The 27,448-nt window shown below is 35.9% G+C and overlaps 1 protein-coding gene across 1 annotated transcript; it reads right to left on the bottom strand.

The window, feature by feature from the left end:
* On the bottom strand, nt 1,495–27,020 carry LOC102169641 (alpha-amylase 2B). Its single transcript, XM_005678020.3, has 11 exons — nt 26,629–27,020; nt 12,557–12,770; nt 12,077–12,223; nt 10,817–11,014; nt 10,197–10,427; nt 9,233–9,366; nt 6,311–6,433; nt 6,118–6,217; nt 3,279–3,397; nt 3,047–3,172; nt 1,495–1,751 (listed from the first exon to the last, which is right to left on the bottom strand). The coding sequence occupies exons 2-11, from the start codon at nt 12,722–12,724 to the stop codon at nt 1,562–1,564; spliced, it is 1,536 nt and encodes a 511-aa protein (XP_005678077.1). The 5' UTR covers nt 12,725–12,770; nt 26,629–27,020; the 3' UTR covers nt 1,495–1,561.

Raw genomic sequence — 27,448 nt, 5'->3', positions numbered from 1 at the left:
ACATGGTATTACTAATAGAAATATTTTTGATTATGTTGACAACAGCAGATTAAATGAAGTAATGATGGAAACTGGAGTTGTTGGGACCTGACCTGAGCCATGACAGGCTCAACAGGCCACACTAGGCCTAAGCCTCAGGTTCTTGTAAGCATGAGTCATAATTCTAGGAAGCCCCACCAAGGTCCCCGATGACACCAAGGTCCCTGATGACGCCAAGGTTAAGTCTATCACCACGATGACCCAAGGTTGAGTCAATCACCACACGCCAACTATACTATTACTGAGACAAAAGACTGCCTGTATATAAGCAGCTGTGATTCAGAGCTCGGGGCTCTCATCAAGACTCCACTGTGCTGGATGAGACTTGAGCCCTAGCTCGAGCTAGCAATAAACCCCTTTATGCTTTCGCATTGCTGTGGACGTCTTATTCTCTCAGTTTTGGGGACTCGGACACTGGGCATAACAGAGTAAGGAGATGAAAAACGACTGTTGTTGAGGACATTGAGACTGTGTCATGAAAACTTAGGAGTTTGACAAGGAAGAGAAAAATTGAGAGTCATGGATTTTATATAGCTGAGAAAGGGGACTGATCTGTTAGAAAAAAAGAAAGATTGTTAAGTCATAAGAAAAGGGATAATCTAAGAAATAAAGTCCTCAAAAAGTTGAAAATGGACTTTTGTAAAATGAAGTGCTCTATGCTCATTATGATAGGATGAAAGAAGAAAATGATAGGGACAAGTATAGATACAAGATTTATGGGTGAAAAAAGGTTTCCGAGGTATGGCTTCTATTTTCTTATTCAATTATGAAAATAAAACAACTGAGAGTTATAAGAATACCTAGATGAGAGACTTAACAAGTTCCAAATTCACAATCAAAGTGAAGGAGAATAAATAGCTGAAAGATCAGGAAGAAAATCTGAGTATAGGGTGCCATGAAAGCCCTATCTAAACATACATCTATATTAGGGATTAAGAGATGGAACAAAAGCCATACAACATCATCATGTTAAAGCTATTAACATGAAAGGGAAAGAAAAAGAAGAAAGAATATAAAGTAGGAGAAGATATCTATGAGCTCAAGAGAATTAAGAATTATAGACCACATAAATTGTTTATTTTATTTTTTATTTTCTTAACCATTAAAGGGTCTTTATATTGTGAAAAATACCCAAGTGTTATACCTGTATGACTGTATGGGAATCATCATTAAGTCAGCTATGCTGTGCTGCTGTTAGAAACATTTTATGTAAGAAATACAGATGTGGATTAAAGATACATAGCTGGGCAGATGGTGTTAATGGAAACAAACATATTTTTCAACATGCCTTTCTGAGTTCTTAGAAATTCTTTTGACAAATAATGAGAATCTTCTAAAATGAAACAAAATGTTGATTGTACTTATAATTATCATTTTTTATGCTTTTCTGAGTTGTTCAAGTTGATTATTTATTATAGCTTTTACCAAAATTAATGAATCATGAAAAGTTATATATTACATATATAATAAAAGAAACTTTATTTCTGTGTGTGTGTATATATATATATATTTAATTTAAATTTTATAATTTAGATTCAGTATGAATTGCAATAAATGGATCCTCAGCAGAGTTACTAATTGAAAAATAAGCATTACCATCACAAGAAACATTGATTTCAATTCCTGTACAATTGGCACCAATTTTATCTCCAGAAATAACATCACAATATGTACCAGCAGGAAGACCAGTTTGCAAAGTTGCAGATAATGCCCTGTAAAATGAAATTTAAGATTTAACTTGAATTCTCCACAAGTAACATCAAGATTAGAGACTCTAAAATAGTTTAACTGTGTGCTATAGAACTCTAAGCTGTCAAGATCTCAATTAAAATACAATTCAAATACAAAGTGTTTATTTCTTCAGTGGATGTAACTAGTTTTATCAGAGCCAACAAAATTCTTATAGAGGACTTCAGAGTTTCCTAGTCAATAATAAATTTTACAGAAAAAAAAATAAGGTTGAAGAATATCAATGAAGATTTGAGTGACTTGTGTCCCTTAGAGAAAATTACTACCTTTGGTAAACACAAATATTTTTAATTTGCCTTTGTCTGAACTTAAGATACTTATTACTTCCAAGAATTTAAATTTGATTATTTCTTCAAAAATTTTTTCAAGAAGTTAAAATAAATTGAGGTTGCAGATAAAAATAATCTCACATTTCTATGAAGAAGTATACAGTTTCAAAACATAAAGATGTCTCATAAACTTATTTCTCCCATCTACAAAAGACGGACATCAAAGGACTAGCAATGAATTCTTGGGGAAGATAAGTATATACTTTATTTATTTTTTTGTCAGTGAAATATATGTTGGCCTACAGTGGGCTAAGAAGAGTGGAAGTTGGCCTTGGATTAAGACATTGAAACTGCTTGCAAAGAGGTCTTCTGAGCTATAGTTCTATATATAAGGGAAACAGTATACTGGAGGTAGAGAATTATAAGTATCATAAATGAAAATCAGTATGAGATGTCTCAGAACTAAAACCCAAAAATCTCCTGAGGTGATTAAATGACCTTTATATGTATTATATGTATTCATTATATATATGCTTAAAAAGTATTTGTCACAAAGAGACAGGAAAGTGAAAAAGAAGATAGTAGAGTAGGTGAAAAAAAATTATAGAAAAAGATATTTCAGACTAGAGGGAACATTTTTCCATTATTGATTTAAAATTCCTATAAGACATTCTTCTAGAAATTTCACAAAGTTTTTATTAACTATGCTGTGTATTTTATATGAGGGGCATATATATGTGCATCATATCTACCAAAGATATGCAAGAGTGCACAAAAAATAACTCCACTTAGAAAAGAAAGTACTTATAAACAGAGGTCAAAAGAATAAGAGTCATCATCATCATTTTTCTTCTGGCCTTTTCTGATCATTATGTTTTCTTAATCTGCCATCTAAAGAATTTTTCAGAGATGAAAAAAGTAAATGAGCAGGAAAAGAATAAACCAAGAATATTAGCATAAAATATCATTTTTAACTGATATTTACTTACCAGTCATCATTGTTGAAAACAATGAATCCTTTGTTTCCTCTTCCAAAAGCTACTTGGTTACTACCATTATCCCACCAGTTTGTAAAAGGCTGTCCATTAACCACATTACGGAATATAACCATGTTCCTAAAAACAAAAAAGCATGTGAAATAATGATGAATGCTTCAATAGTTTAAAACAAAATGGTAAGAAAGTTTATTATTAGAGGATATGTCTAAATAAATATTCCTACCTTATTTGACGCCATCGATGTTCACAGACCCAGCCATTGCCACAAGTAGTATCTGGATTAATAGTAACTTCTTTAATTACTCCATTATTATTTGGTGGCCCAATCCAATCATTAACATCCTCAATTAGCAAAAAAAAAAAAATCAATTTTAAAATCTCAAATTTTTTTTAATTGGAGGAAAACTGCTTTACAATGTTGTGTTGGCTTCTGCTGCATAAAAATGTGAATCAGCCACAAGTATACACATGCCTCCTCCTCCTGAATGCCCTACCCTCCAATACCACCCTTCGACATTGTCACAGAGCAGTAGGTTGAGCTCCCTGAGTAATACAGCAAATTCCCACTAGCTATCTATTTTACATATGGTGATGTATGTTTCGATGTTACTCTCAATTTTTCCTGCCTCCTTCCCCTTCTGTGTCCACAAGTCTCTTCTCTATGTCTAAGTCTCTTCCTACCCTGCAAATAGGTTCAAACATATAATTTTTCTAGATTCCACATATATGCATTAATATATCTATTTTTCTCTGACTTACTTCACTGTATATAACAGGCTTTAGGTTCATCCATCTCAGTTTAACTCACTCACATTCATTCCTTTTTATGTCTGAGCAATATTCTATTGGGGTATATGTACCACAACTTTTATCTATTCCTCTGTTACTGGACATCTAGGTTGCTCCCATCTCCTGGCTATTGTAAATAGGGCTGCTATGAACATTGGGGTACATATGGTTTTCTCAGGGTATATGCCCAGTAGTGGGATTGCTGGGTCATATGATAATTTTATTCCTAATTTTTAAAGAAATCTCTATATTATTCTCATAGTTACTGTATCAATTTACATTGCTACCAACAGTGCAAGCAGGTTCCCTTTTCTCCACATCCTCTCCTGCATTCAATTATAGATCTTTTGGTGATGGCCATTCTGACTGATGTGAGGTGATATCTCATTGTAGTTTTGATTTGCATTTCTTTAATAATGCGTGATGTTGAGCATATTTTCATGTGTTTACTGGCCATCTGTATGTGTTCTCTAGAGAAATGTCTGTTTAGGTCTTCTGTCCCCCCCCACCTTTTTTTTATTGAGTTATTTGTTCTTCTGATATTGAGCTTCATGAGCTGCTTGTGTATTTTAGGATTAATCCTTTGTCAGTTGCTTCATTTGCTATTATTTTCTCCCATTCTGAGGGCTGTCTTTTCATCTTGTTTATAGTTTCCTTTGCTGTTGAAAAGCTTTTAAGTTTGATTAGGAGCCATTTTTTAATTTTTATTTCCATTACTCTAGGAGGTGGGTCAAAGAGGATCTCGCTGTGATTTATGTCAGAGTGTTCTGCCTATGTTTTCCTCCAAGAGTTTTACAGTTTCTGGCCTTACATTTAGGTCTTTAATCCATTTTGAGTTTATTTTTGTATGGTGTTAGGAAGTGGTCTAATTTCATTCTTTTACAAGTAGTTATCCAGTTTTCCCAGCACCATTTATTGATAAAAGCTTACATTTTTAACATTACATGTGTCCTTATTTTTACCATCTGAGCCACTCATTTAGTACACCAAACCCAATCTGTCCTATTTGTGTCTTTGTAGTGCCTTCATTTACTATCCAACTTGGTCAGTATTTTTACTGAATTTCTCTTATCCCTAACTTCTCATTCTCTAGTGCTGTATTTCAAACAAGGAAATGATTTTTTTTTTAACCCTCTCATTATCTTTCCAAGGAATTACAATGACTTTTCAATATCACTATTGGGAGTATAATGTCATTGAAATGGCAAGGACTTTATTGTTAGAAACAGCAAGACTAAAAGACTTAGTCTTAGGTTCTATTAGTTAGAATAAGTAACAGGTTCTGTTACTACTAACAAGGAAAACTTAGTTAATACACATAACTTCTGTGTCTCACTTTCCTCTTCTATAAAATGAAGATATGACTTAGTTTCTATAAAAATTTAATAAGATAAGTAGAAATGCTTTACAGATGATAATTGCTAAATACATATTATTTTATTTCATTCTCCTTTTTTCAATAAATATATTAATCAGAATATAACAGTATCCTTTACTAAACTGACCAAATTTCTGACTGGTACTTTCAAAGATAATCATAGGAAAAGACAGATTATGTCAAGGAAGGTTATCAATATCTGTATTAAATCATATGGCATGATAAATGATGGACAAAACTAAGAGTTGTTAGCATGCAGAAATCTTGGAAAAGCCTTGCAAATGTTATGGAAAAGGGGAAATGAACATATGCCATGACTCCTGACATCAGAAATAAAAAAAGACTATAGTGGAAATTATAAGTTGGGTCAATATAAAGGAAGACCTAAATATTAAGGCTATCTAAGAATAGAAAGAGATGCTGTTAAAAGTAGTAGTGGACTTTTCAACTTGAAAAGAACCTACTAGAAATTAGAGAAATATCTATCTGAAGAGAATTTTCCCCTAGAGGTATGAAGTTGCTGTATGATGCTACATTTGAAATCTCCAGTTTGAAAAGAAAACTTTTCACTAAATTTCCAAATACCTTAATATACATTTTACTCACTGTATCCTTATTTTTAAGTGGTATTTTTTTATAGGGGGGTTGGCTGAGAGTGTATATTTGTTATAATTTGAAACAGCCTATATACTCTGTCAACAGAGATCATTCATTTTTCATTTTTAAATATCCACTGGATTGTTAAAAGAGCACTGCATCAGACTTACACTTAATAAGTATTTGATAAACTAGTGAATGTAATAGCATCCTGAGAAATTAAACCAAAATTAACTCTCCTTTTTTTTTTTTTTTTTTTTTTGAGAAAAAAGATATTTTGGACAGCACCAAAACTCACTTTTCCATTCTCAAAATATCTTGGCCAATGGTAGCTTGACATTACTCGTGTAAATCCATAGGGATGAGCGAGCATAAATCCAACTCCCATTTTGTACAGTCTAAAAGGCATAAAATTATAACATTATAGAAGAAAATAATATTTTTAACATCATTAAAATGTAGGTTTAAAAATGGAGAACTTTGTTTCTTACCTAGCATCCCAGAATGTAAGAATAGATGCTCCCCCAGCTCCATGCCCTCGCTGATTGTCATGGTTATCAACAAAGACAAGTGCCCTGTCAGAAGGCATGAAACCCCAGCCTTCTCCCCAGTTCCTATTAAAAAAAAAAATCTTAAAAACACATATATGTATTCTTTTACAATGACTTTAGAGTAACCTAAATGTGTATTCCTTTCACTATAGCACCCTGTAGTGAAATGCTCTCTCTAAGTAAATGATTATCCTCAGGGCTTTAAAAAATATAATATATATAGATATATTGGGTTGGCTAAAAGTTGCATTTGGTTTTTGCCATTAGATGACTCTAGTAGTGCTTAATTATCTTCCAATTGAAACAACTTAGTTAGATTGTGTTGTGACAGCTGTCATAGCAGTATGCATTTAAAAAAATTATCAAAATTGGTGAATTTTTGTTAGCCATTTCAATATTAATGATGGAAGAGAAAAAGCAGCATTTTTGGCATACCATGCTTCATTACAGTCATATGCAACTCTTAGAGACCCCATGGACTATACGGTCCAGGGAATTCTCTAGGCCAGAATATTGGAGTGGGTAGCCATTCCCTTTTCCAGGGGATCTTCCCAACACAGGAATCAAACCCAGGTCTCCTGCATTGCAGGTAGATTTTTAACCAGCTGAGTCACAAGGGAAGCCCAAGAATACTGGAGTGGGTAGCTTATCCCTTCTCCAGCAGATCTTCCCAATCCAGAAATCAAACAGGTCTCCTGCATTGAAGGTGGATCCTTTATCAACTGAGCTATCAGGGAAGCCCACTATTTCAAGAAACATTTAAATGCAACTGAAATATATTGTCACCCTGCTTATTTAACTTATATGCAGAGTACATCATGAGAAATGCTGGGCTGGAAGAAGCACAAGCTGTAATCAAGATTTCCAGGAGAAATATCAATAACCTCAGATATGCAGATGACACCACCCTTATGGCAGAAAGTGAAGAGGAACTAAAAAGCCTCTTGATGAAAGTGAAAGTGAAGATTGAAAAAGTTGGCTTAAAGCTCAACATTCAGAAAACGAAGATCATGGCATCCGGTTCCATCACTTCATGGGAAATAGATGGGGAAACAGTGGAAACAGTGTCAGACTTTATTTTTTGGGGCTCCAAAATCACTGCAGATGGTGACTGCAGCCATGAAATTAAAAGACTCTTACTCCTTGGAAAAAAAGTTATGACCAACCTAGATAGTATATTCAAAAGCAGAAACATTACTTTGCCAACAAAGGTCCATCTAATCAAGGCTATGGTTTTTCCTGTGGTCATGTATGGATGTGACAGTTGGACTGTGAAGAAAGCTGAGCGCAAAGAATTGATGCTTTTGAACTGTGGTGCTGGAGAAGACTCTTGAGAGTCCCTTGGACTGCAAGGAGATCCAACCAGTCCATTCTCAAGGAGATCAGCCCTGGCATTTCTTTGGAGGGAATGATGCTGAAGCTGAAACTCCAGTACTTTGACCACCTCATGCGAAGAGCTGACTCATTGGAAAAGACTCTGATGCTGGGAGGGATTGGGGGCAGGAGGAGAAGGGGACGACAGAGGATGATATGGCTGGATGGCATCACTGACTCAATGGACGTGAGTCTGAGTGAACTCTGGGAGTTGGGGATGGACAGGGAGGCCTGGCGTGCTGTGATTCATGGGGTCACAAAGAGTCGGACAAGACTGAGCGACTGAACTGAACTGAAATGCAAAAAATGATTTGAGCAGGGTATGGAGAAGGTATTGTTACTGATTGAATGTGTCAAAAGTGGAAATTTTTGTGAAGTTTTACAAAGTTTCATGTTTGAGATTCTACACTAGATAATGTTCCATGGTCTAGTAGACCAGTTAAAGTTGATAGTAATTAAAGTGAGACACTTTTGAGAACAATCAATGTGATACCACACATGTATAGCCAACACATTCAAGATACCCAAATCAAGAATTGAAAATCATTTGCACCAGTGTGGTTAGGTTAATTGCTTTGATATTTGGGTTCCACATAGTTAAGTGGGAAAAAAAAAACTTCTTGACTATATTTCTGCATGCAATTCTCTCATTAAACATAAAGAAAACATTTCATTTTAAAAACAAAAGTGCAACAAAGAATGAAAAGTGGATACTGTATAATAGATAGAATTATGAAGTTGCCTGGCAAATGGTAGAAGATAGTGGAACTAAATGATGAATATGTTGTTCAATAAAATTCTTGGTAAAAATGAAAATGTGCCTTTTATTGATATTTAAAAACTGAAAGAACTTTTTGGCCACCTCAATTTTATCTAGGAATATATTCCATGCATGTATATATGTAGGAGTTACTTAAATTACATTCATGTTGCACATATAAGATTTTTGTTATAAAAAGGATTTTAGAATTTTCAGTATATTATAATTTAGATGGGCTTCAGAAGGACCAACATCCACTATCATACTATACAGAATGAGAAACTGGGTTTAAGTAAGCCTTCAATATTATATTATTATAATGTTAATATTTGAAATTAATTTGTTGATTAATATATGTAATTCTATGGCACGGTTTCATTGTAGGAAGCCATTCATAAATTATAGAATCATTTTAACAATAACCTGGGCTTTAAAATTATATGCAAACATTAGTCAAGTGTAGTAGAGTCATACTGAAATCTCTAGATCGAAATCACAGATTAAAATCTCTAGATTATGCTTTGGATCTCAAAAAGCACCTCCTTGTGATTGACATTCTAAATAATAATGATGATCCCTTAGCAGTTAGGGAAGTGTAACACTTTTTATTAGTAAATGAATCCTTCAAAGTTGTATAAATAAAATGCATTAAGAAGAAAATTCATGCTGGGGTAATATCACAAATAAATCTGTGAAAAAATTCAAAGGATAAATCATATTTCATTTACTTTAAGTAAGCCATCTTCTCTCCACTCCACTTGCGTAGAACTGTGCCTAGTTTTGCACCATACTTAAATTCTGTCACAAGGCCATTTCCAAAGTACTCACTGCTTGTAATTGTCTCACCACCCAGATCAATTACCTCATAGAAATGAAGAAAAAATATCATTTTAAGAAAGAATTTTCAAGAATTTTAACTAATAAGTTAAAATTATATAGAAAATAGCTTTATACTATTTATATGAAATGCCCCCAATAGTTTTCCTTATATTAAAATTCTTATTTTTCTTTGCTAAAATATATACTACAATATTAAAAGGAGCATGACAAAGTAACCTGTTGTCCTGTCAGAATGCTGTCCAAATTAGTCTTATTCATAAATGATAAAAGTAGCTCATATTTACATAGCACTTAATGTCTGGCTGACAATATTTCTCAGTGTTTGATAAATATTACCTTTTTAATTCTCCAAAGTATATAAAGATATAACCATTATCATTATTCTTTTTGATAAATTTTGAAAAAATTGTTTCTCAGGTTGATCAATTTACTATACATCTAAACAGTGCTCTAGCCAAGATTTAAAGTAGATAACCTGTCTTAAGACAATTACTATATTATTATCTGTCTTCTATAATGAACTCTGGGGACATTATATGACATAGAGATTTTTGCAACCTATACAAATTCTCAGAACTTGCATAAAAAACCTCTTATGATAAATATACAGTCTCTGAATAAAAGGAGGTTAAGGAACACTCTTCTATATAAATGATTCATCCATTAATCTACAGAAACTGTGTTTTTAATGAAATCTGCCATTTATTTTCTGATAAATTATTGATGAATACTGATGATGAATTATATTCTGATGAATAAATAAATGATATTATTTTATATGGACATGATCCATAGATTTGCAAAGAGTCAGATATGACTGAAGTGACCTAGCATACGCATGTATTGACATACCTCTTGGTAAATGAAAGGTCTACTTCCTTCAGGGAACCAGCTTGTGTTTAGATTATGCAGTTTATCCAAAATTGCCTTTATGTCTCCAGGCCACATGTGCTTACAAGCATCAATTCGGAACCCTGCTACACCAATGTCAATGAGTCGGTTTAGATATTCAGCAATTGTGGAGCGCACATAATCTTTCTCCAATGCAAGATCAAGAAGACCAAGCAGACGACAATCTCTGACCTACAGAGGTAAAACTTTGTGATTGATCCTTGGAACATCACTTCCACCTAAGAATCCCTTTAATTATTTTCATTTATTCATTAATATTAATAGATATTTCTGTAGTGCCTTCTTTGCACTGGTCTCTTAGGTTACTGAGATCCTAGTATAGACATACCTTTGAAATATTTTTCATTATAAAAGTGGAGAATGTAGAAAATACAGTGTATGACCTTTTTCATTGTGAAAAATTAGATTTGAGGAAATGTTTTAAATATTGATTTGAAATTATTATTTTTCACAGACTTGGAATCTTGTTTTATAAACAATCTAAACTAACATTTAAAATGGAGATCAGTAAGCTACATATGGATAATAAAAAGCATAGATAGCTAATTTTTGTTAAGTACCTGATAAGCAACATTATAGCTCTTAAATTCTCCATTTCCAGTTTTACATTTTCCATCATTAAAATCCCATCCAGAGTATGGGACTGCTGGGAAATCCCTAGTTCCAGGGTTGAAGTAACTTCCACAAGTACTGCTCGTTCCTGCACTCACACCACTTCCAGTCATATGATTAATTACAGCATCCACATAAATGCGGACCTGAAAGAAAAATTTCTATTCAGTTTGGCTTACAGAGAGGTAGAAATTTATACTATTATTTAGAGTTTATAGCATGTTGATGACACTCCAAAATATTTGTTATTTTATAACTTACCATCTTAGAAGAGCAACAGTCAAGTAAAAAAGAAAGCATTGTGAACTGAAGCCCTACATGCATTCCAGCCACTTGGTCAAATGGCTCAAGAAGTAAAGAACCTGCCTGAAATGCAAGAGATGCAGCAGACATGAGATCGATCCCTGGGTCAGAGAAAATCCCCTGGAGAAGGAAATGGTAACCCACTCCAGTATTCTTGCCTGGAAAATTCCGTGGACCAAGGAGACTGGTGGGGTATAGTCCATAGGCTTGCAATGGGTCAGACATGACTGAGTAAGCTCTGAGTATGATAAATTAAATGAACTCCAAACTATCAAAACTATAAAAAAAATGCAAAGACACTATTATTGGCAGGAGATCAGAATCAATTGAGGCAGGAGAGATTATTGATTTTTGAAATTACATGGGTCATCCTAAAAAAAAGAAGCCACCCTCTACTATCTATTTAGGATCAGAAGAAATAAAATTAGGTATTGCCTTTCATTATCCTCCTTATCAAAGAGAAAATAATTACATATCATCATAAAACCTGTGGGAAGGAAGACCTGGGATTATGGGTGGAGAAACAAGTCACATGAACCTATCAGCAAATATTATAAGTAGAATTTCCTATTCAAAACTGGAAAACTATTTCCCAGGAATGTGTACAGGAAAAAGGGTTAAAAGTTGCTATTTTGCTTTAACCTTGTGGTCTTAAACTTTTCCTTCATCTTCTTTAGTGGACAAATGGCATATATACAAATAATTAAAAAGCTGAATATTAGGTAACAACTAAACTTTATATTTTTAAAATATAAAATTAAAAAAATATAAAATGTATTTATAGCTAAAGTATGAAGTAAAATTTCAAAATATATCAAAATTATTCTGCTTAAAAGGAACAAGAGGCAAGAGAGATAAATTATTTTTCTATATAATATGTTTAAAGAAAACTTTAATTCACTTACACCAACATTGTTACATCTAGTCACCATGTCTTTGAATTCACTTTCATTTCCTGATCTTGTACATAACTTGTAGCTAACTGGTTGGTATCTTTCCCACCAAGGTCTTGAAGGGTCAGTAATCACAACATTTTCATTGGGTGGGGAGATCTAGAAAAAAAGAAGCTTAATAAGTATCAAATTATGGCTTACTTTATATCATTGAATATTTTAGAAACTAATCAATAGTCTAAAATTACTTCTGAATCTTTGTATTTGAAGATACATTTCTTTGCAACTATTGAATATTCTGGTGAAAAAAATTATCTTAGAAATAAAACAAAGTCACCAACAATTTCATACTTTTTTTCCCTCACAAAACTGTTTTACTTAGAGTACTTTAATTGTGAAGTAAAATTTTGTCCCAGCTTTCAGACACAGAGGATACTACCACTTACTCACAGCACAGCAAAGTCTGCAACTTATACAATGAACAATACTCACCTGAACCCCTCCAAATCCTTTGGGGGCTAAGTATCTCTCACATTCAAGAGCAATATCAAACCAGCGCCACTCAAACAGATGGACAATAGATGTCCGTCCAGTTTTGGTGTGTGGGGCATACTGAGCCCAGCAGAACCCAATTACTGAAAGCAACAGAAAGAACTTCATTTTGCATTGAGGTTGTCAGTGTTCTTTCCAGCAACTATCTATATTCCTGTAAGAAGCATATTTTACAAAGCAAATGTTAACATGAATAAACACTTGGACCACAAACTCTTTATTCATAATCTGAAGAGAACTATTAATAATAACATTAAACAGATGAAGAACATCCATAAAATCTCCTAGGAATACCACCTAAATCAGCGGTCACCAACATTTTTGGTACCAGGGTCTTGTTTCATGGAAGATAATTTTTTCCATGGCTACCCAGGGGTGGGGGATGGTACAGGTGGCAATTCGAGTGTTGGGAGCAATGGGGAGTGGCAGATGAAGCCTTGTTGGCTCATAAACTGCACACAACTCCTGCTATGAGACCCAATTCTTAATAGGCCATGGACCAGTACTGGTCCATGGCCGGAAGTTTGGAGAGTCGTGATCTAAATGACCTTTTATAACAATGTTTTCCTTATTGAGAGAATATTAAAATATATATAAAGTTCATAATCATGCATTACTTAGCTAGGATTAGACCTTATTTTTGAAGTCCTTTATTAATAGAAGGAAAAACAATTGGAGTCAACTGAATTCACAGTCAAAATATTGAAAATATTTGTAACATTTCAGTTTCAACAAAACAAAACAAAAACAGACTATTCAATTCCATTCTGGTTTTACCCCCAACCAAAATTTTTAATCATTTAATTTTCTGCACCAAGATTTAAGAAACTACTTGGAAGATGAATGACCATGAATTGAGGAAACAGACCTTCCTCCCTCTCCTCTTCATCAAATCCTGTGCTTAATGCATTGGCTGTGGCAGTAGAGTATGGCTTTTTTCCCCCTTTTATTTCTTATAACCAAGTATCTCTTATACCTGATAAAACACTGTTAATAAATTTACATCCATTTTCCATATTAATATACATGAAATTCTACTAGAGAGAATATAGTACAGGTGGAAAACAGTTAATCATTCAACACGCATTAACAAGACAGATAAGATACTGTTCTCGAGCAACTTACATTATAGGGGAAAAGAAAGAAAATACATGAGTAGATAATAATAATAGTAAACAATGTAAGATGGCAATAAGAACTAGTATTACGTAACAGTGTAATAAAATAGAAAATGACTTCACCATCAGTGTATTTTAGACTAAATAGTCAGGGAAAGTACATTTGACAAAGTGATTTTCAAGTAGAATTTGAAAGATTAGAAGAAGGCAGTTATTTTAAGATCAGAAAAAGAGTAATCTAGTTAGAAGAAAGTGCAATAGTAAAAGCCCAAAGTAGGAAAAAGCTAAGAATACTCAAATGACACTAAAAAGATAAAATAAAATAAATAAAAGTCAGTACAACTAAGGCAGATGGCAAAGTGGGGAGGAAAACAAGATGAGGTCAAGAGAAACAGGCCAGATCATGTAGGGCCCTATGGAATATAATGAAAGAGAAGGCCATTGATGGTCAAAAAAAGGGACCTAAAATATTCTGATTAACTTTTAAAAATAATTCGTGCTCTGCTGTGAAGAAAGTAGCTTATAGGAAGACAATAATAGAGGCAAACAGATCAGTAGGCTTTTTCAGTGGTCTAGGAAAGAAGTAAATGTTTTGGACTGGGGCAATAACAGAACACATTTCACAGGTAAAAAGGCAATAGGTTTATAGATATATTAGAGCTCAAGAATAAGGGAAAGAGAAAAACTAAAGAAGTGGGTATTTGGTGACGCCATTTACTAAGATGAGGAAAAATGAAGTACTATCTTCGTGGAGGAAATACCAAGAGCACTCTATGAATCCTAATGCTTTGCTTCAGTCCTTTCTTCAACCCACTTTGTAAATAATCTCTATGTTCAAATTAAAAAAAAATATTATTTAGTTCAAGCTGCTGTAACAAGAATACCATAGACTGGATGGCTTATAAGTAAACATTTATTTCTCACATTCGTGGAGTCTGGGAAACCCAAGATCAAAATATCAGAAATCCAGTGTCGGTGAAAGCTCCCTTCCATGATCACAGATGGACATTTTCTTCTTGTATCCTTACATGGTGTATACCATTGAGAATTTTACACTTTTTTGCTTCTTACAAGGACACTAATTCTATCAGGGGAGCTTTACTCTCATGACTTTACCTTAACAAAATTAGTTCCCAAAGGTGTCACTTCCTAATATCATACCACTGAGAGGTAGCGTATCAACATCTGAATTTTGTTGTGGAGTGAAGCACAAACACAGTCCCTAACACCCATCCATTGCAAAACTAAAAATCCTTTATATTTTACAAGCAACTTTATTCCTTCATGACTTTCAAGAATTTTCAAGTTCCCTTCTATCACCCTTGAATAACTAGTAATTATTCTTCCTTTCAGATGCATAAAGCATCTTTATGAAGTTTATCTTGATAGTAAGGTAGGACTATTCTCTATGATAGTTTTTTAACTTATATGATAGTAATAAGTGATATTTGATTAATTCTGTAAAAAGTAAGTATTTATATGGCCATCATTCTGGAACAAATTTTCTTAAGGGTAGACTTCATTGTTAATGGTCCTTGCAAAACAACTAGCATAATGGCTTATGTGATCAATAAATGGTTGCAACATACAGACTCTAAAATTCAGGTACTGTGTAAGACATTGGTGTAGCTTTGGTTGTGTCCACACTGATTTTTTTTTTTAAACAAATGAACATTATGTCAGAAATTGTATAATATAGTCTACTGTAATCATTGCAGAAATTTTGTACACATAAAGGAACTAAGGCTTAGAGAGTCTGAATAAATTGTTCAGGCTCACATAATAAGTTACAAAGTTGAAATTTGATAATCACCCTAGCACAGGTCAACATTTTATGTACTACAACAAAGTTTCTCATAGAATTTTTGAGTTGTAATGTCCAATATGGTAGCCACAAGGAACAGTTCACTATTAAACCCTTGAAATACGATCCCTGTCAGTCAGTCTATCCCATCAGGAAGATTTCATAAGCCTCTTAACCTTCTCCATCAGAGGGCAGACAGACTGAAAATCAAAATCACAGAAAACTAACCAATCTAGTCACAAGGAGCACAGCCTTGTCTAACTCAATGAAATTATGAGCCATGCTGTGAAACTACACAGCCATGCTGTGTAGGGCCACCCAAGACAGAGAGGTCATGGTGGAGAGTTCTGACAAAATGTGGTCCACTGGAGAAGAGAATGGCAAACTGCTTCAATATTCTTGCCTTGAGAACCCCGTGAACAGTATGAAAGTGCAAAAAGATAGGACACTGAAAGACAAAATCCCCAGGTAGGTAGGTGCCCAATATGCTACTGGAGATCAGTGGAGATATAACTCCAGAAAGAATGAAGAGACAGAGCCAAAGCAAAAACAACATCCAGTTGTGGATGTGACTGGTGATGGAAGTAAAGTCCCATGCTATAAAGAGCAATATTGCATAGGAACCTGGAATGTGAGGTCCACGAATGAAGGCAAATTGGAAGCGAACAATCAGGAGATGGTAAGAGTGAATGTCAACATTTTAGGAATCAGCAAACTAAAATGGAGTGGAATGGGTAAATTCAACTCAGATAACCATTATATCTACTACTGTGGACAAGAATCCCTTAGAAGAAATGGAGCAGCCCTCATAGCCAACAAAAGAGTCCAAAATGCAGTACTTGATGCAGTCTCAAAAATGACAGAATGATCTCTGTTCATTTCCAAGGCAAACCATTCAATATAACGGTAATCCAAGTCTATGCCCCGACCAGTAATGATGAAGAAGCTGAATTTGAAAGGTTCTATGATGACCTACAACACCTTCTAGAATTAACAGCCCCAAAAATATGTCCTTTTCATTATAGGGGACTGGAATGCAAAAGTAGGAAGTCAAGAACACCTGGAGTAACAGGCAAATTTGGCCTTGGAGTACAGAATAAAGCTGGACAAAGGCTAATAGAGTTTTGCCAAGAGAACGCACTGGTCATAGCAAACACCCACTTCCAACAACACAAAACAAGACTCTACACAAGGACAGCACCAAATGGTCAACACAGATATCAGATTGATTATATTCTTTGCAGCCAAAGACAGAGAAGCTCTATACAGTCAACAAAAACAAGACTGGGAGCTGACTGTGGCTCAGATCATGAATTCCTTATTGCCAAATTCAGACTTAAATTGAAGAAAGCAGGGAAAACCACTAGACCATTCAGGTATGACCTAAATCAAATCCCTTATGATTATACAGTGGAAGTGAGAAATAGATTTAAGGGACTAGACCTGATAGACAGAGTGCCTGATGAACTGTGGACAAAGTCTCATGACATTGTACAGGAGACAGGGATCAAGACTATCTCCAAGAAAAAGAAATGCAAAAAAGCACAGTGGATGTCTGAGGAGGCCTTACAAATAGCTGTGAAAAGAGAAGTGAAAAGCAAAGGAGAAAAGGAAAGATATACCCATTTGAATGCAGAGTTCAAAAGAATAGCAAGGAGAGATAAGAAAGCCTTCTTCAGCAATCAATGCAGAGAGATAAGAAAGCTTTCTCAGCAATCAATTCAAAGGAATAGAGGAAAACAATAGAAAGGGAAAGACCAGAGATATTTTCAAGAATATAAGAGATACCAAGGCAACATTTCATGCGAAGATGGCCTCAATAAAGGACAGAAATGGTATGGACCTAACAGAAGCAGAAGATATAAGAAGAGGCGGCAAGAATATACAGAAGAAACTGTACAAAAAAGATGTTCACAACCCAGATAATCAGGATGGTGTAATCACTCACCTAGAGCCAGACATCCTGGAATGTGAAGTCAGATGGGCCTTAGAAAGTGTCAGTGCAAACAAAGCTAGTGGAGGTGATGGAATTCCAGTTGAGCTATTTCAACTGCTAAAAGATGATGCTGTGAAAGTGCTGCACTCAATATGCCAGCAAATTTGAAAATTCAGCAGTGGTCACAAGACTGGAAAACGTCAGTTTCATTCCAATCCCTAAGAAAGACAATGCCAAAGAATGCTCAAACTACCGCATAGTTGCACTCATCTCACACGCTAGCAAAATAATGCTCAAATTTCTCTAATCCTGGTTTCAGCAATAGGTGAACCGTGAACTTCCAGATGTTCAAGCTGGATTTAGAAAAGGCAGAAGAACCGGAGACCAAATTGACAACATCTGCTGGATCAACGAGAAAGCAAGATAGTTCCAGAAAAATTTTATTTCTGCTTTACTGACTATGGCAAAGCCTTTCACTGTGTGAATCAAAACAAACTGTGGAAAATTCTGAAAGAGATGGGAATACCAGACCACTTGACCTGCCTCTTGAGAAATCTGTAGGCAGGTCAGGTTAGAATTGGACATGGAACAACAGACTGGTTCCAAATAGGAAAAGGAGTAGTTCAAGGCTGTATATTGTCACCCTGTTTATTTAACTTATATGCAGAGTACATCATGAGAAACGCTGGGCTGGAAAAGCACAAGCTGAAATCAAGATTGCTCATAGAAGTATCAATAAACTCAGGTATGCGGGTGAAACCACCCTTATGGCAGAAAGGGAAGAAGAACTAAAGAGCCTCTTCAGGTCAGTACAGTTCAGTTCAGTCACTCAGCCGTGTCTGACTATTTGCGACCCCATGAATCACAGCACGCCAGGCCTCCCTGTTCATCACCATCTCCCGGAGTTCACTCAGAGTCTGTGTTGCCATCCACCCGTCTCATCCTCGGTCGTCCCCTTCTCCCCCTGCCCCCAATCCCTCCCAGCATCAGAGTCTTTTACAATGAGTCAGCTCTTCGCATGAGGTGGCCAAAGTACTGGAGCTTCAGCTTTAGCATCATTCCTTCCAAAGAAATCCCAGAGTTGATCTCCTTCAGAATGGACTGGTTGGATCTCCTTGCAGTCCAAGGGACTCTCAAGAGTCTTCTCCAGCACCACAGTTCAAAAGCATTAATTCTTCGGCGCTCAGCCTTCTTCACAGTTCAACTCTCACATCCATACATGACCACAGGAAAAACCATAGCCTTGACTAGATGGAACTTAGTCAGCAAAGTAATGTCTCTGCTTTTGAATATGCTATCTAGGTTGGTCATAACTTTTCTTCCAAGGAGTAAGCGTCTTTTAATTTCATGGCTGAATTCACCATCTGCAGTGAATTTGGAGCCCAAAAAAATAAAGTCTGACACTGTTTCTACTGTTTCCCCATCTATTTCCCATGAAGTGATGGGACCAGATGCCATGATCTTCGTTTTCTGAATGTTGAGCTTTAAGCCAACTTTTTCACTCTCCTCTTTCACTTTCATCAAGAGGCTTTTTAGCTACTCTTCACTTTCTGCCATAAGGGTGGTGTCATCTGCATATCTGAGGTTATTGATATTTTTCCCAGCAATCTGGATTTTAGCTTGTGTTTCTTCCAACCCAGCGTCACAGTTATCCAAGTCTATGCCCCAACCAGTAACGCTGAAGAAACTGAAGTTGAACAGTTTTATGAAGACCTACAAGATCTTTTAGAACTAACACCCCAAAAAGATGTCCTTTTCATTATAGGGGACTGGAATGCAAAAGTAGGAAGTCAAGAAACACCTGGAGTAACAGGCAAATTTGGCCTTGGAATGTGGAATGAAACAGGGCAAAGACTAATAGAGTTTGCCAAGAAAATGCACTAGTCAAAGCAAACACCCTCTTCCAACAACACAAGAGAAGACTCTACACATGGACATCACCATATGGTCAACACTGAAATCAGATTGATTATATTCTGTGCAGCCAAAATGGAGAAGCTCTATACAGTCAACCAAAACAAGACCAGGAGCAGACTGAGGCTCAGATCATGAACTTCTTATTGACAAATTCAGACTCAAATTGAAGAAAGTAGGGAAAACTGATAGACCATTCAGGTATGACCTAAATCAAATCCCTTATGATTATACAGTGGGAGTGAGAAATAGATTTAAGGGTCTAGATCTGATAGATAGAGTGCCTGATGAACTATGGAATGAGGTTCGTGACATTGTACAGGAGACAGGGATCAAGACGATCCCCCTGGAAAAGAAATGCAAAAAAGCAAAATGGCTACCTGGGGAGGCCTTACAAACAGTTCTGAAAAGAAGAGAGGCGAAAAGCAAAGGACAAAAGGAAAGATATAACCATCTGAATGCGGAGTTCCAGACAATAGCAAGAAGAGATAAGAAAGCCTTTTTTAGCGATCAATGCAAAAAAATAGATGAAAAGAACAGAATGGGAAAGACTAGAGATCTCTTCAAGAAAATTAGAGACACCAAGGGAACATTTCATGCAAAGATGGGCTTGATAAAGGACAGAAATGGTATGGACCTAACAGAAGCAAAAGCTATTAAGAAGAGGTGGCAAGAATACACGGAAGAACTGTACAAAAAAGATCTTCACGACCTAGATAATCATGATGATGTGATCACTAATCTATAGCCAGACATCTTGGAATGTGAAGTCAAGTGGGCCTTACAAAGCATCACTATGAACAAAGCTAGTGGAGGTGATGGAATTCCAGTTGAGCTATTTCAAATCCTGAAAGATGATGCTGTGAAAGTGCTGCACTCAATATGCCAGCAAATTTGGAAAACTCAGCAGTGGCCACAGGACTGGAAAAGGTCAGTTTTCATTCCAATTCCAAAGAAAGGCAATGCCAAAGAATGCTCAAACTACCGCACAATTGCACTCATCTCACATGCTAGTAAAGTATTGCTCAAAATTCTCCAAGCCAGACTTCAGCAATACGTGAACCGTGAACTCCCTGATGTTCAAGCTGGTTTTAGAAAAGGCAGAAGAACCAGAGATCAAATTGCCAACATCTGCTGGATCATGGAAAAAGCAAGAGAGTTCCAGAAAAACATCTATTTCTGCTTTATTGACTATGTCAAAGCCTTTGACTGTGTGGATCACAATAAACTGTGGAAAATTCTGAAAGAGATAGGAATACCAGACCTCCTGACCTGCCTCTTGAGAAATCTGTATGCAGTTCACGAAGCAACAGTTAGAACTGGACATGGGACAACAGATTGGTTCCAAATAGGAAAAGGAGTGTGTCAAGTCTGTATATTGTCGCCCTGCTTACTTAACTTCTATGCAGAGTACATCATGAGAAACGCTGGGTTGGAAGAAACACAAGCTGGAATCAAGTTTGCCTGGAGAAATATCAATAACCTCAGATATGCAGATGACACCACCCTTATGGCAGAAAGTGAAGAGAAGCTAAAAAGCCTCTTGATGAAAGTGAAAGAGGAGAGCAAAACAGTTGCCCTAAAGCTCAACATTCACAAACGAAGATCATGGCATCCGGTCCCATCACTTCATGGGAAATAGATGGGGAAACAGTGGCAACGGTGCCAGACTTTATTTTTTTGGGTTCCAAAATCACTGCAGATGGTGACTGCAGCCATGAAATTAAAAGATGCTTACCCCTTGGAAGAAAAGCTATGACCAACCTAGATAGCATATTCAAAAACAGAGACATTACTTTGCCGACTAAGGTCCGGCTAGTCAAGGCTATGGTTTTTCCTGTGGTCATGTATGGATGTGAGAGTTGGACTGTGAAGAAGGCTGAGCACTGAAGAATTGATGCTTTTGAACTGTGGTGCTGGAGAAGACTCTTGAGAGTCCCTTGGACTGCAACCAGTCCATTCTGAAGGAGATGAGCCCTGGGATGTCTTTGGAAGGAGTGATGCTAAAGCTGAAACTCCAGTACTCTGGCCACCTCATGAGAAGAGTTGACTCATTGTAAAAAACTCTGATGCTGGGAGGGACTGGGGGCAGGAGGAGAAGGGGACGACCGAGGATGAGATGGCTGATGGCATCACGGACTCAATGGACGTGAGTCTGAGTGAACTCTGGGAGATGGTGATGAACAGGGAGGCCTGGCACTCTGATTCATGGGGTTGCAAAGAGTCAGACACGACTGAGCGGCTGAACTCAACTTTACCAAAAACACTGCATATGGTGACTGAAGCCATGAAATTAAAGGGCACTTACCTCTTGGAAGGAAAGTTATGATCAACCTAGACAGCATATTAATAAGCAGAGACATTACTTTGCCAACAAAGCTCCATTTAGTCAAAGCTATTGTTTTTCCAGTAATCATGTATGGATGTGAGAGTTAGACTACAAAAAGAGCTGAGCACTGAAGAATTGATGCTTTTGATCTATGGTGTTGGAGAAGACCCTTGAGAGTCCCTTGAACTGCAAGGAGATCCAACCCATCCATCCTAAAGGTAATCAGCCCTGAATGTTCATTTGAAGGACTGATGCCAAAGCTGAAACTCCAACATTTTGGCCACCTGATGCAAGGAGCTGACTCATTTGATAAGACCCTGATGCTGGGAAAGATTGAAGGCAAGAGGAGAAGGGGACAACAGAGGATGAGAGGGTTGGATGCCATCACTGACTCAATGGACATGAGTTTGAGTAAACTCCGGGAGTTGGTGTTGGATAGGGAGGCCCGGTGTGCTGCAGTTAATGGGGTAACAAAGAATTGGACATGACTGAGTGATGGAACTGAACTGAGACAGAAACATGTTATATATGGAAAATATATTTCAGATTTTGAAGAGTTAGTATGAAAAAGAATGTAAAAAATTGATTTGTATGTTGAGATACTTTGTGATACCTTGTGCTATGCTGTGCTTAGTCACTCAGTTGTGCCTGACTCTTCATGACCTCATGGACTATAGCCCGCCAGGCTCCTCTGTCCATGAGGACTCTCCAGGCAAGAATATTGGAGTGGGTTGCCGTGCCCTCCTCCAGAGGATCTTCCCAACCCAGGGATCATACCCAGGTCCCCCCTATTACAGGATTCTTTACCCTCTGAGCCACCAGAGAAGCCCAATAAGGCTAGACAAAATTTATCATTAACATTAAATCCCCTAGTTTCTTTTTACCTCTTTTAATATGGCTACTAAAATTTTTACATTACATATGTGGTTTTTATTATATTTCTATTGGACAGCACTGTTGTAGCACCTTTATCATATTAAGCCTGAGAAAAGACAAGTCCATGCACAAATACAAATAACAATAATAAAGTGAAAGATATAATCATTATTTTAAGAGACATGTGAGTAAAGTGTTCTGGGATTCTATTTATAGGAAAATCCTTTGTGACTGACAGGAATAGAGGAATGTAATATTGCCTTGCCTTATCATACTGTTCATGGAGTTCTTAACACAAGAATGCTGAAGTGGTTTGCCCTAAGAATTGATGCTTTTGAACTGTGTTGTTGTAGAAGGCTCCTGAAGTCCCTTGGGTTGCAAGGAGATCAAACCACTCAATCCTGAAAGAAGTCAGTTGTGAATATTCATTGGAAGGACTGATACTGAAGCTGAAACTCCAATACTTGGCCACTTGATGCAAAAAACTGACTCTTTGGAAAAGACCCTGAGGCTAGGCAAGATTGAAGGCAGTAGAGAAGGGGATGACAGAGGATGAGATGGTTGGATGACAAAACCGACTTAATGGACATGAGTTTGAGCAAGCTCCAGAAGCTGGTGGGAGGGGAGGCCTGGTGTGCTGCAGTCCATGGCGTCACAAAGAGTCAGACACAACTGAGCGACTGAACTGAACTGACTGAAAACTGCCCTGAAGAATCAGTTTTTAATGAAAAGAGATAAAGTGAAATGGTTTTTAAATAAGAAAAAAAAATGTGTATCAATTGTAGGAATTGGCAAGGAGAATAGCAAGAAATTAATATAGTTTTATAGAACACTGAATTAGAAGTGTTGGAGCAATAGGACTTAGTAAAATTATATTGAGGGTCTTGCAAAGTCAGGGAGAAGTAAGCAGACTTTTCTGAAAATTATGAGAAGCTACAGAAGGTTTTGCTTGTTTTTAAAATGGAAAGTAACATGATTAGAGTTTCTGGAGTATAGCAGATGGATTGGCAGGCAAAGATAGAAACTTATGCAGTAGTAAAACAGACTAGTGATGAAAAACCTGAACTAGGATTTTAGCAGTAAAAATAAAAATTAGAAACTATGTACCAATAAGTGCCACCCAATGAATGACATTTGGCAATATCCATATTTTTGTGGAATCTCTTCCTACATAGATTATGGAGTTGGCTTATAACTTGTTTTGTCCAGAGGGATATCAGCAAACCAGATACAGACACAGTCAGAAGTTTGATTGTCATCTGCACATCTCTTGAAAATCTGAGACTATTGTGGTGTTAGAAGACCATGTGATGGGATAGAAGACCATGTGGAGAGATTTAAGTGGCCTGAGCCTTTCCAATCATGTGAGCTGACCTACCAGCTAACTGTAGTTGAACTATTGTTCCATAGCTAAATCTGTAGAAGATCTACTTAGTCGACAAAGAGATATCTGAGACATAGTAAGTTATTATTGTTGTTCAGTAATAATGAATTGATATAAAGGGGAGAGAGGCAATAGATTTGTGTGCGTTAGTTGCCCAGTCGTGTTGACTCTTTGACCTCATGGACTATAGCCTGCTAGGCTCTTCTGACCATAGAATTTTCCAGGCAAAATACTGGAGTGGGTTGGCATTTCCTTCTCTGGGGGATCTTCTAACCCAGGGATCAAACCTGGGTCTCCCACATTGCAGGGAGATTCTTTACTGTCGGGGCCACCAGGGAAGCCCAACAATACATTGGGTGGAGATAATTCTACAAAAATGGTAGCTAATCAAATGTAGGGGAATAAAGAAAAGGAAGAATCAAAGAGGACTCTATGACTTAAATGTTAGTGACTCTATGATTTAAAAGTTAGTGAGTAGAACAATGACAATACTATTATTATTCATAGTGTAATCTAGAGGCAAACTTGGTTTAAGGACCCTGAAGAGTGAATATGGGTTATATTGAGTTTACTGTATTAAAAAATACTAGATATGAAGAAAAAAGAGAGATTTGGCATTTTTCAACAAAGAAATGATAGTTTCCAAAATGACGCACAAAATGTTTAACAACTGAGTTAGCACAGACACCAACCAATCAAAACAAATGCCATTATAAGCAACTAGCATGTATAGGTCAATGCAGTCTGGTGGGATTATCAGACCTGGAGAGCTGGACTCTTGAAAGTTGACAAGAGACCAATACAGATGTTGAATCCAATGTTACAGCTTTGCAGTCTATATGATGGAGCAGCTAGGAGGGAACATATAAAGTTGCCTTCAAAGTAGAGAGAAGAGTTTAATTACCAAATAAATGTTTTCAATAAGAAGACAGGAAGGAAAATTTGCAAAGAGGACAGAAACTAATTGAATATAGATGAATATTAGAAACAGAATAGCAAAGACTGAATAGAGAGTGGATGACATAGCACTGATGGTGATAAAGCGTTGAGAGAGAAGAAAAGCATCATTTGAACTTCACACTTAACTTAAGGTTTCAAATATTAAAATGTAATAGTTAAGAATGAGACTTTAGGAGTTACACAAAATATAGTTTAAATCCTGACCTTGACATTTATCAGCTGTGTGATTTATAAACTAGAAAAATTTATCTATAAACTAGAAAAAAGCAATATATACTGCATAGAGCTGTTATGATGATTAAATTGATTAACACATGTAAAGCTGTTATACCAGTGCATGGATACAGTAAAAGCTCAATGTATCAATGTTTCATTGCTGTAATGTTATTCTTATATTGTTATTTTTACCTCTGATGCTATTCAACTGCTAGAAACTCATGCTCTCATCCCACTTTCACTTTTCATCTTAAATATTGTCTTTCCATTCCACTCTTCCCAAATTCTCAAATATTTCCTACATCTCAAAGTATTTTCATATCCCCCCAGAGGAACAGATGGTGATAAGAAGAAACCAGGAATGTCTTTCACTTGTAATTTTTCCCCATTTTCTTTTCTTTTTCTTTCTTTCCAGCTCTCTCTTTTTAAAACTTCTTTAGAGGTTCTGGCAGACTACATATTAGTTTTGTAAAAACTTCTCATCATTGCCTCATCAGTTATTCTGAACTGTCCTTTAAATAACGAGTGTTTTTCACAAAACATATAAAAATATTATTAGAATAAAAGATAACCTGCAGACACAATTTGGGGGATTTTATTAGTATCAGAGCATAGGTGGAGATATGAAAACATATAATAACTTTTACCAAGGATCAGCCATTGTCATATGTTTTCTCATGTAATCTTAATTTTCATCTAAGTTAATCTAAAGAGTTATAAACTTCAGAGCACAGACATTAAAACAGATATTTATATCTTGAAAGGTAAATACTGCAAGTTCTTGACATCTTTGGCATTAATAATAAAACAGAAAAATAAGAACTTGAAATAGTTTTTATATCTACTTCTAGTTATTATAGTCCACTTGCTATTATAGCCTTTCTAAAGTGGTTCTACTCAGAGAAGCTATTCACAGTAATACTAGTATCAGTGCTCTGTTGCCCACACCTCATATTTTCTGGATTGTTTTATAATGTGGAAATTTATTTTTATCTTAAAACTCTAAAGGTTACTATAATTTACCAAATGAGATGTCTTAGGAATTCCTAAAAACATTAAATAGGATGTTTGATAATATTTTAACAAAGCAATATTCTTTAGGGAGCATTTATATTTGAAGTTTCAATAAAACATATCTAATGTTAAGAAGAAAAAAAGTTCTGCTTACTTAGACTTATCTACAAGGTTTATTCTCAGGATAATAAGTCACATGTAAAGATTAGAGAAATGAAGGTGAAGACAATCAAGTTTACATACCATACTTATGAAATGAGAAAAACATTTTGAGCCACGGCCCAGATGCATTTCAACACAGAGTACATTTTGTGCCGCTGGATACTGAAACTTGAGTTGTCAACAAGTTTAAAATAGATTGTGAACTCTGAACATATCAAAGCATATGACAGAAATCACTCATTTTGAGAAAAAAATGGAAGAACAAACTATATAACCTCAAAACCATTTTAATAACTTACCATGTCAACTTCCCTAAGTCAGTGGTCTCCCAAATCCACAGTTCAGTCTTTCCAATTATAAAACAACAAAATCACACAGTTCTGGTTTAGTTTTCTTTTCACTTGGAAAAAAAACCCTGAATTCAGGATTTTATAATTTCCTATAAATACTCTTCTTTTCAAGAGGTGCTCTTCCAATCCTGCTCAAACTCTCCAAATCTAATTTGTACAAAAAGTATACTCTGAGCTCCACATGACACCAGATTTGGCCACTCTCCCTCCTGCTTCCTGAGCAAACTGCTGACTTTCCTCCCCCAGCTCAGTTTTCTCCCCTGCCTCCTCTTCTAATGACATCACACCTTTTCAGTTGCTTACTTTCTATTTGTTTTTCTTTCTCAATCTCAATATCCTCTCCCAATCTCAATCAGTCTTTTTTTCCCTGATCCATTTATATCAGTCTATGGGGGTGGGTACTTTTGGTTAAAATAACCTTAAAGACACAGATTAGAGTATAATTGTGTCCAACTAGTTAATTGTAAGTAGACTGCAAACAAAATCTCTAAACTGGAAATCTAATTTTGAATTCAAGCTTTGGCATTTACTATGTGAAAGAGAAAATATTAAAATCTGTAGATTGCATTTAGGTCTTCATCTGAAAAATGAGAATACTAGTACTGTTGATAAATATGATAAAATTTCAAAAAATTACAACTACTGATGTGCATCAAGTGTTACTATGTGCCTTTTTCATGTATTATCACTTTGACTCCTGACAGATATATAAATTCAGGATAGAATTATGATTATACTGTCTTTAAAGAAGGAACCTGAGACACTAAGA

Source organism: Capra hircus, chromosome 3 (assembly GCF_001704415.2).
Source record: "Capra hircus breed San Clemente chromosome 3, ASM170441v1, whole genome shotgun sequence".
Classification (NCBI taxonomy): domain Eukaryota; kingdom Metazoa; phylum Chordata; class Mammalia; order Artiodactyla; family Bovidae; genus Capra; species Capra hircus.
This window is presented reverse-complemented; position numbering and strand designations above follow the sequence as displayed.

What these genes read in the sequence shown, in the direction of transcription:
- LOC102169641 (XM_005678020.3), bottom strand. Translation starts at nt 12,724, where the DNA reads ATGAAGTTCTTTCTGTTGCTTTCAGTAATTGGGTTCTGCTGGGCTCAG. An exon ending in GAGAAGATGGCTTACTTAAA is followed by an intron (nt 6,434 to 9,232) that starts GTAAATGAAATA and finishes TTTTTTTAATAG; the next exon opens with GAACTGGGGAGAAGGCTGGG. An exon ending in CTTACATTCTGGGATGCTAG is followed by an intron (nt 6,218 to 6,310) that starts GTAAGAAACAAA and finishes TATGCCTTTTAG; the next exon opens with ACTGTACAAAATGGGAGTTG.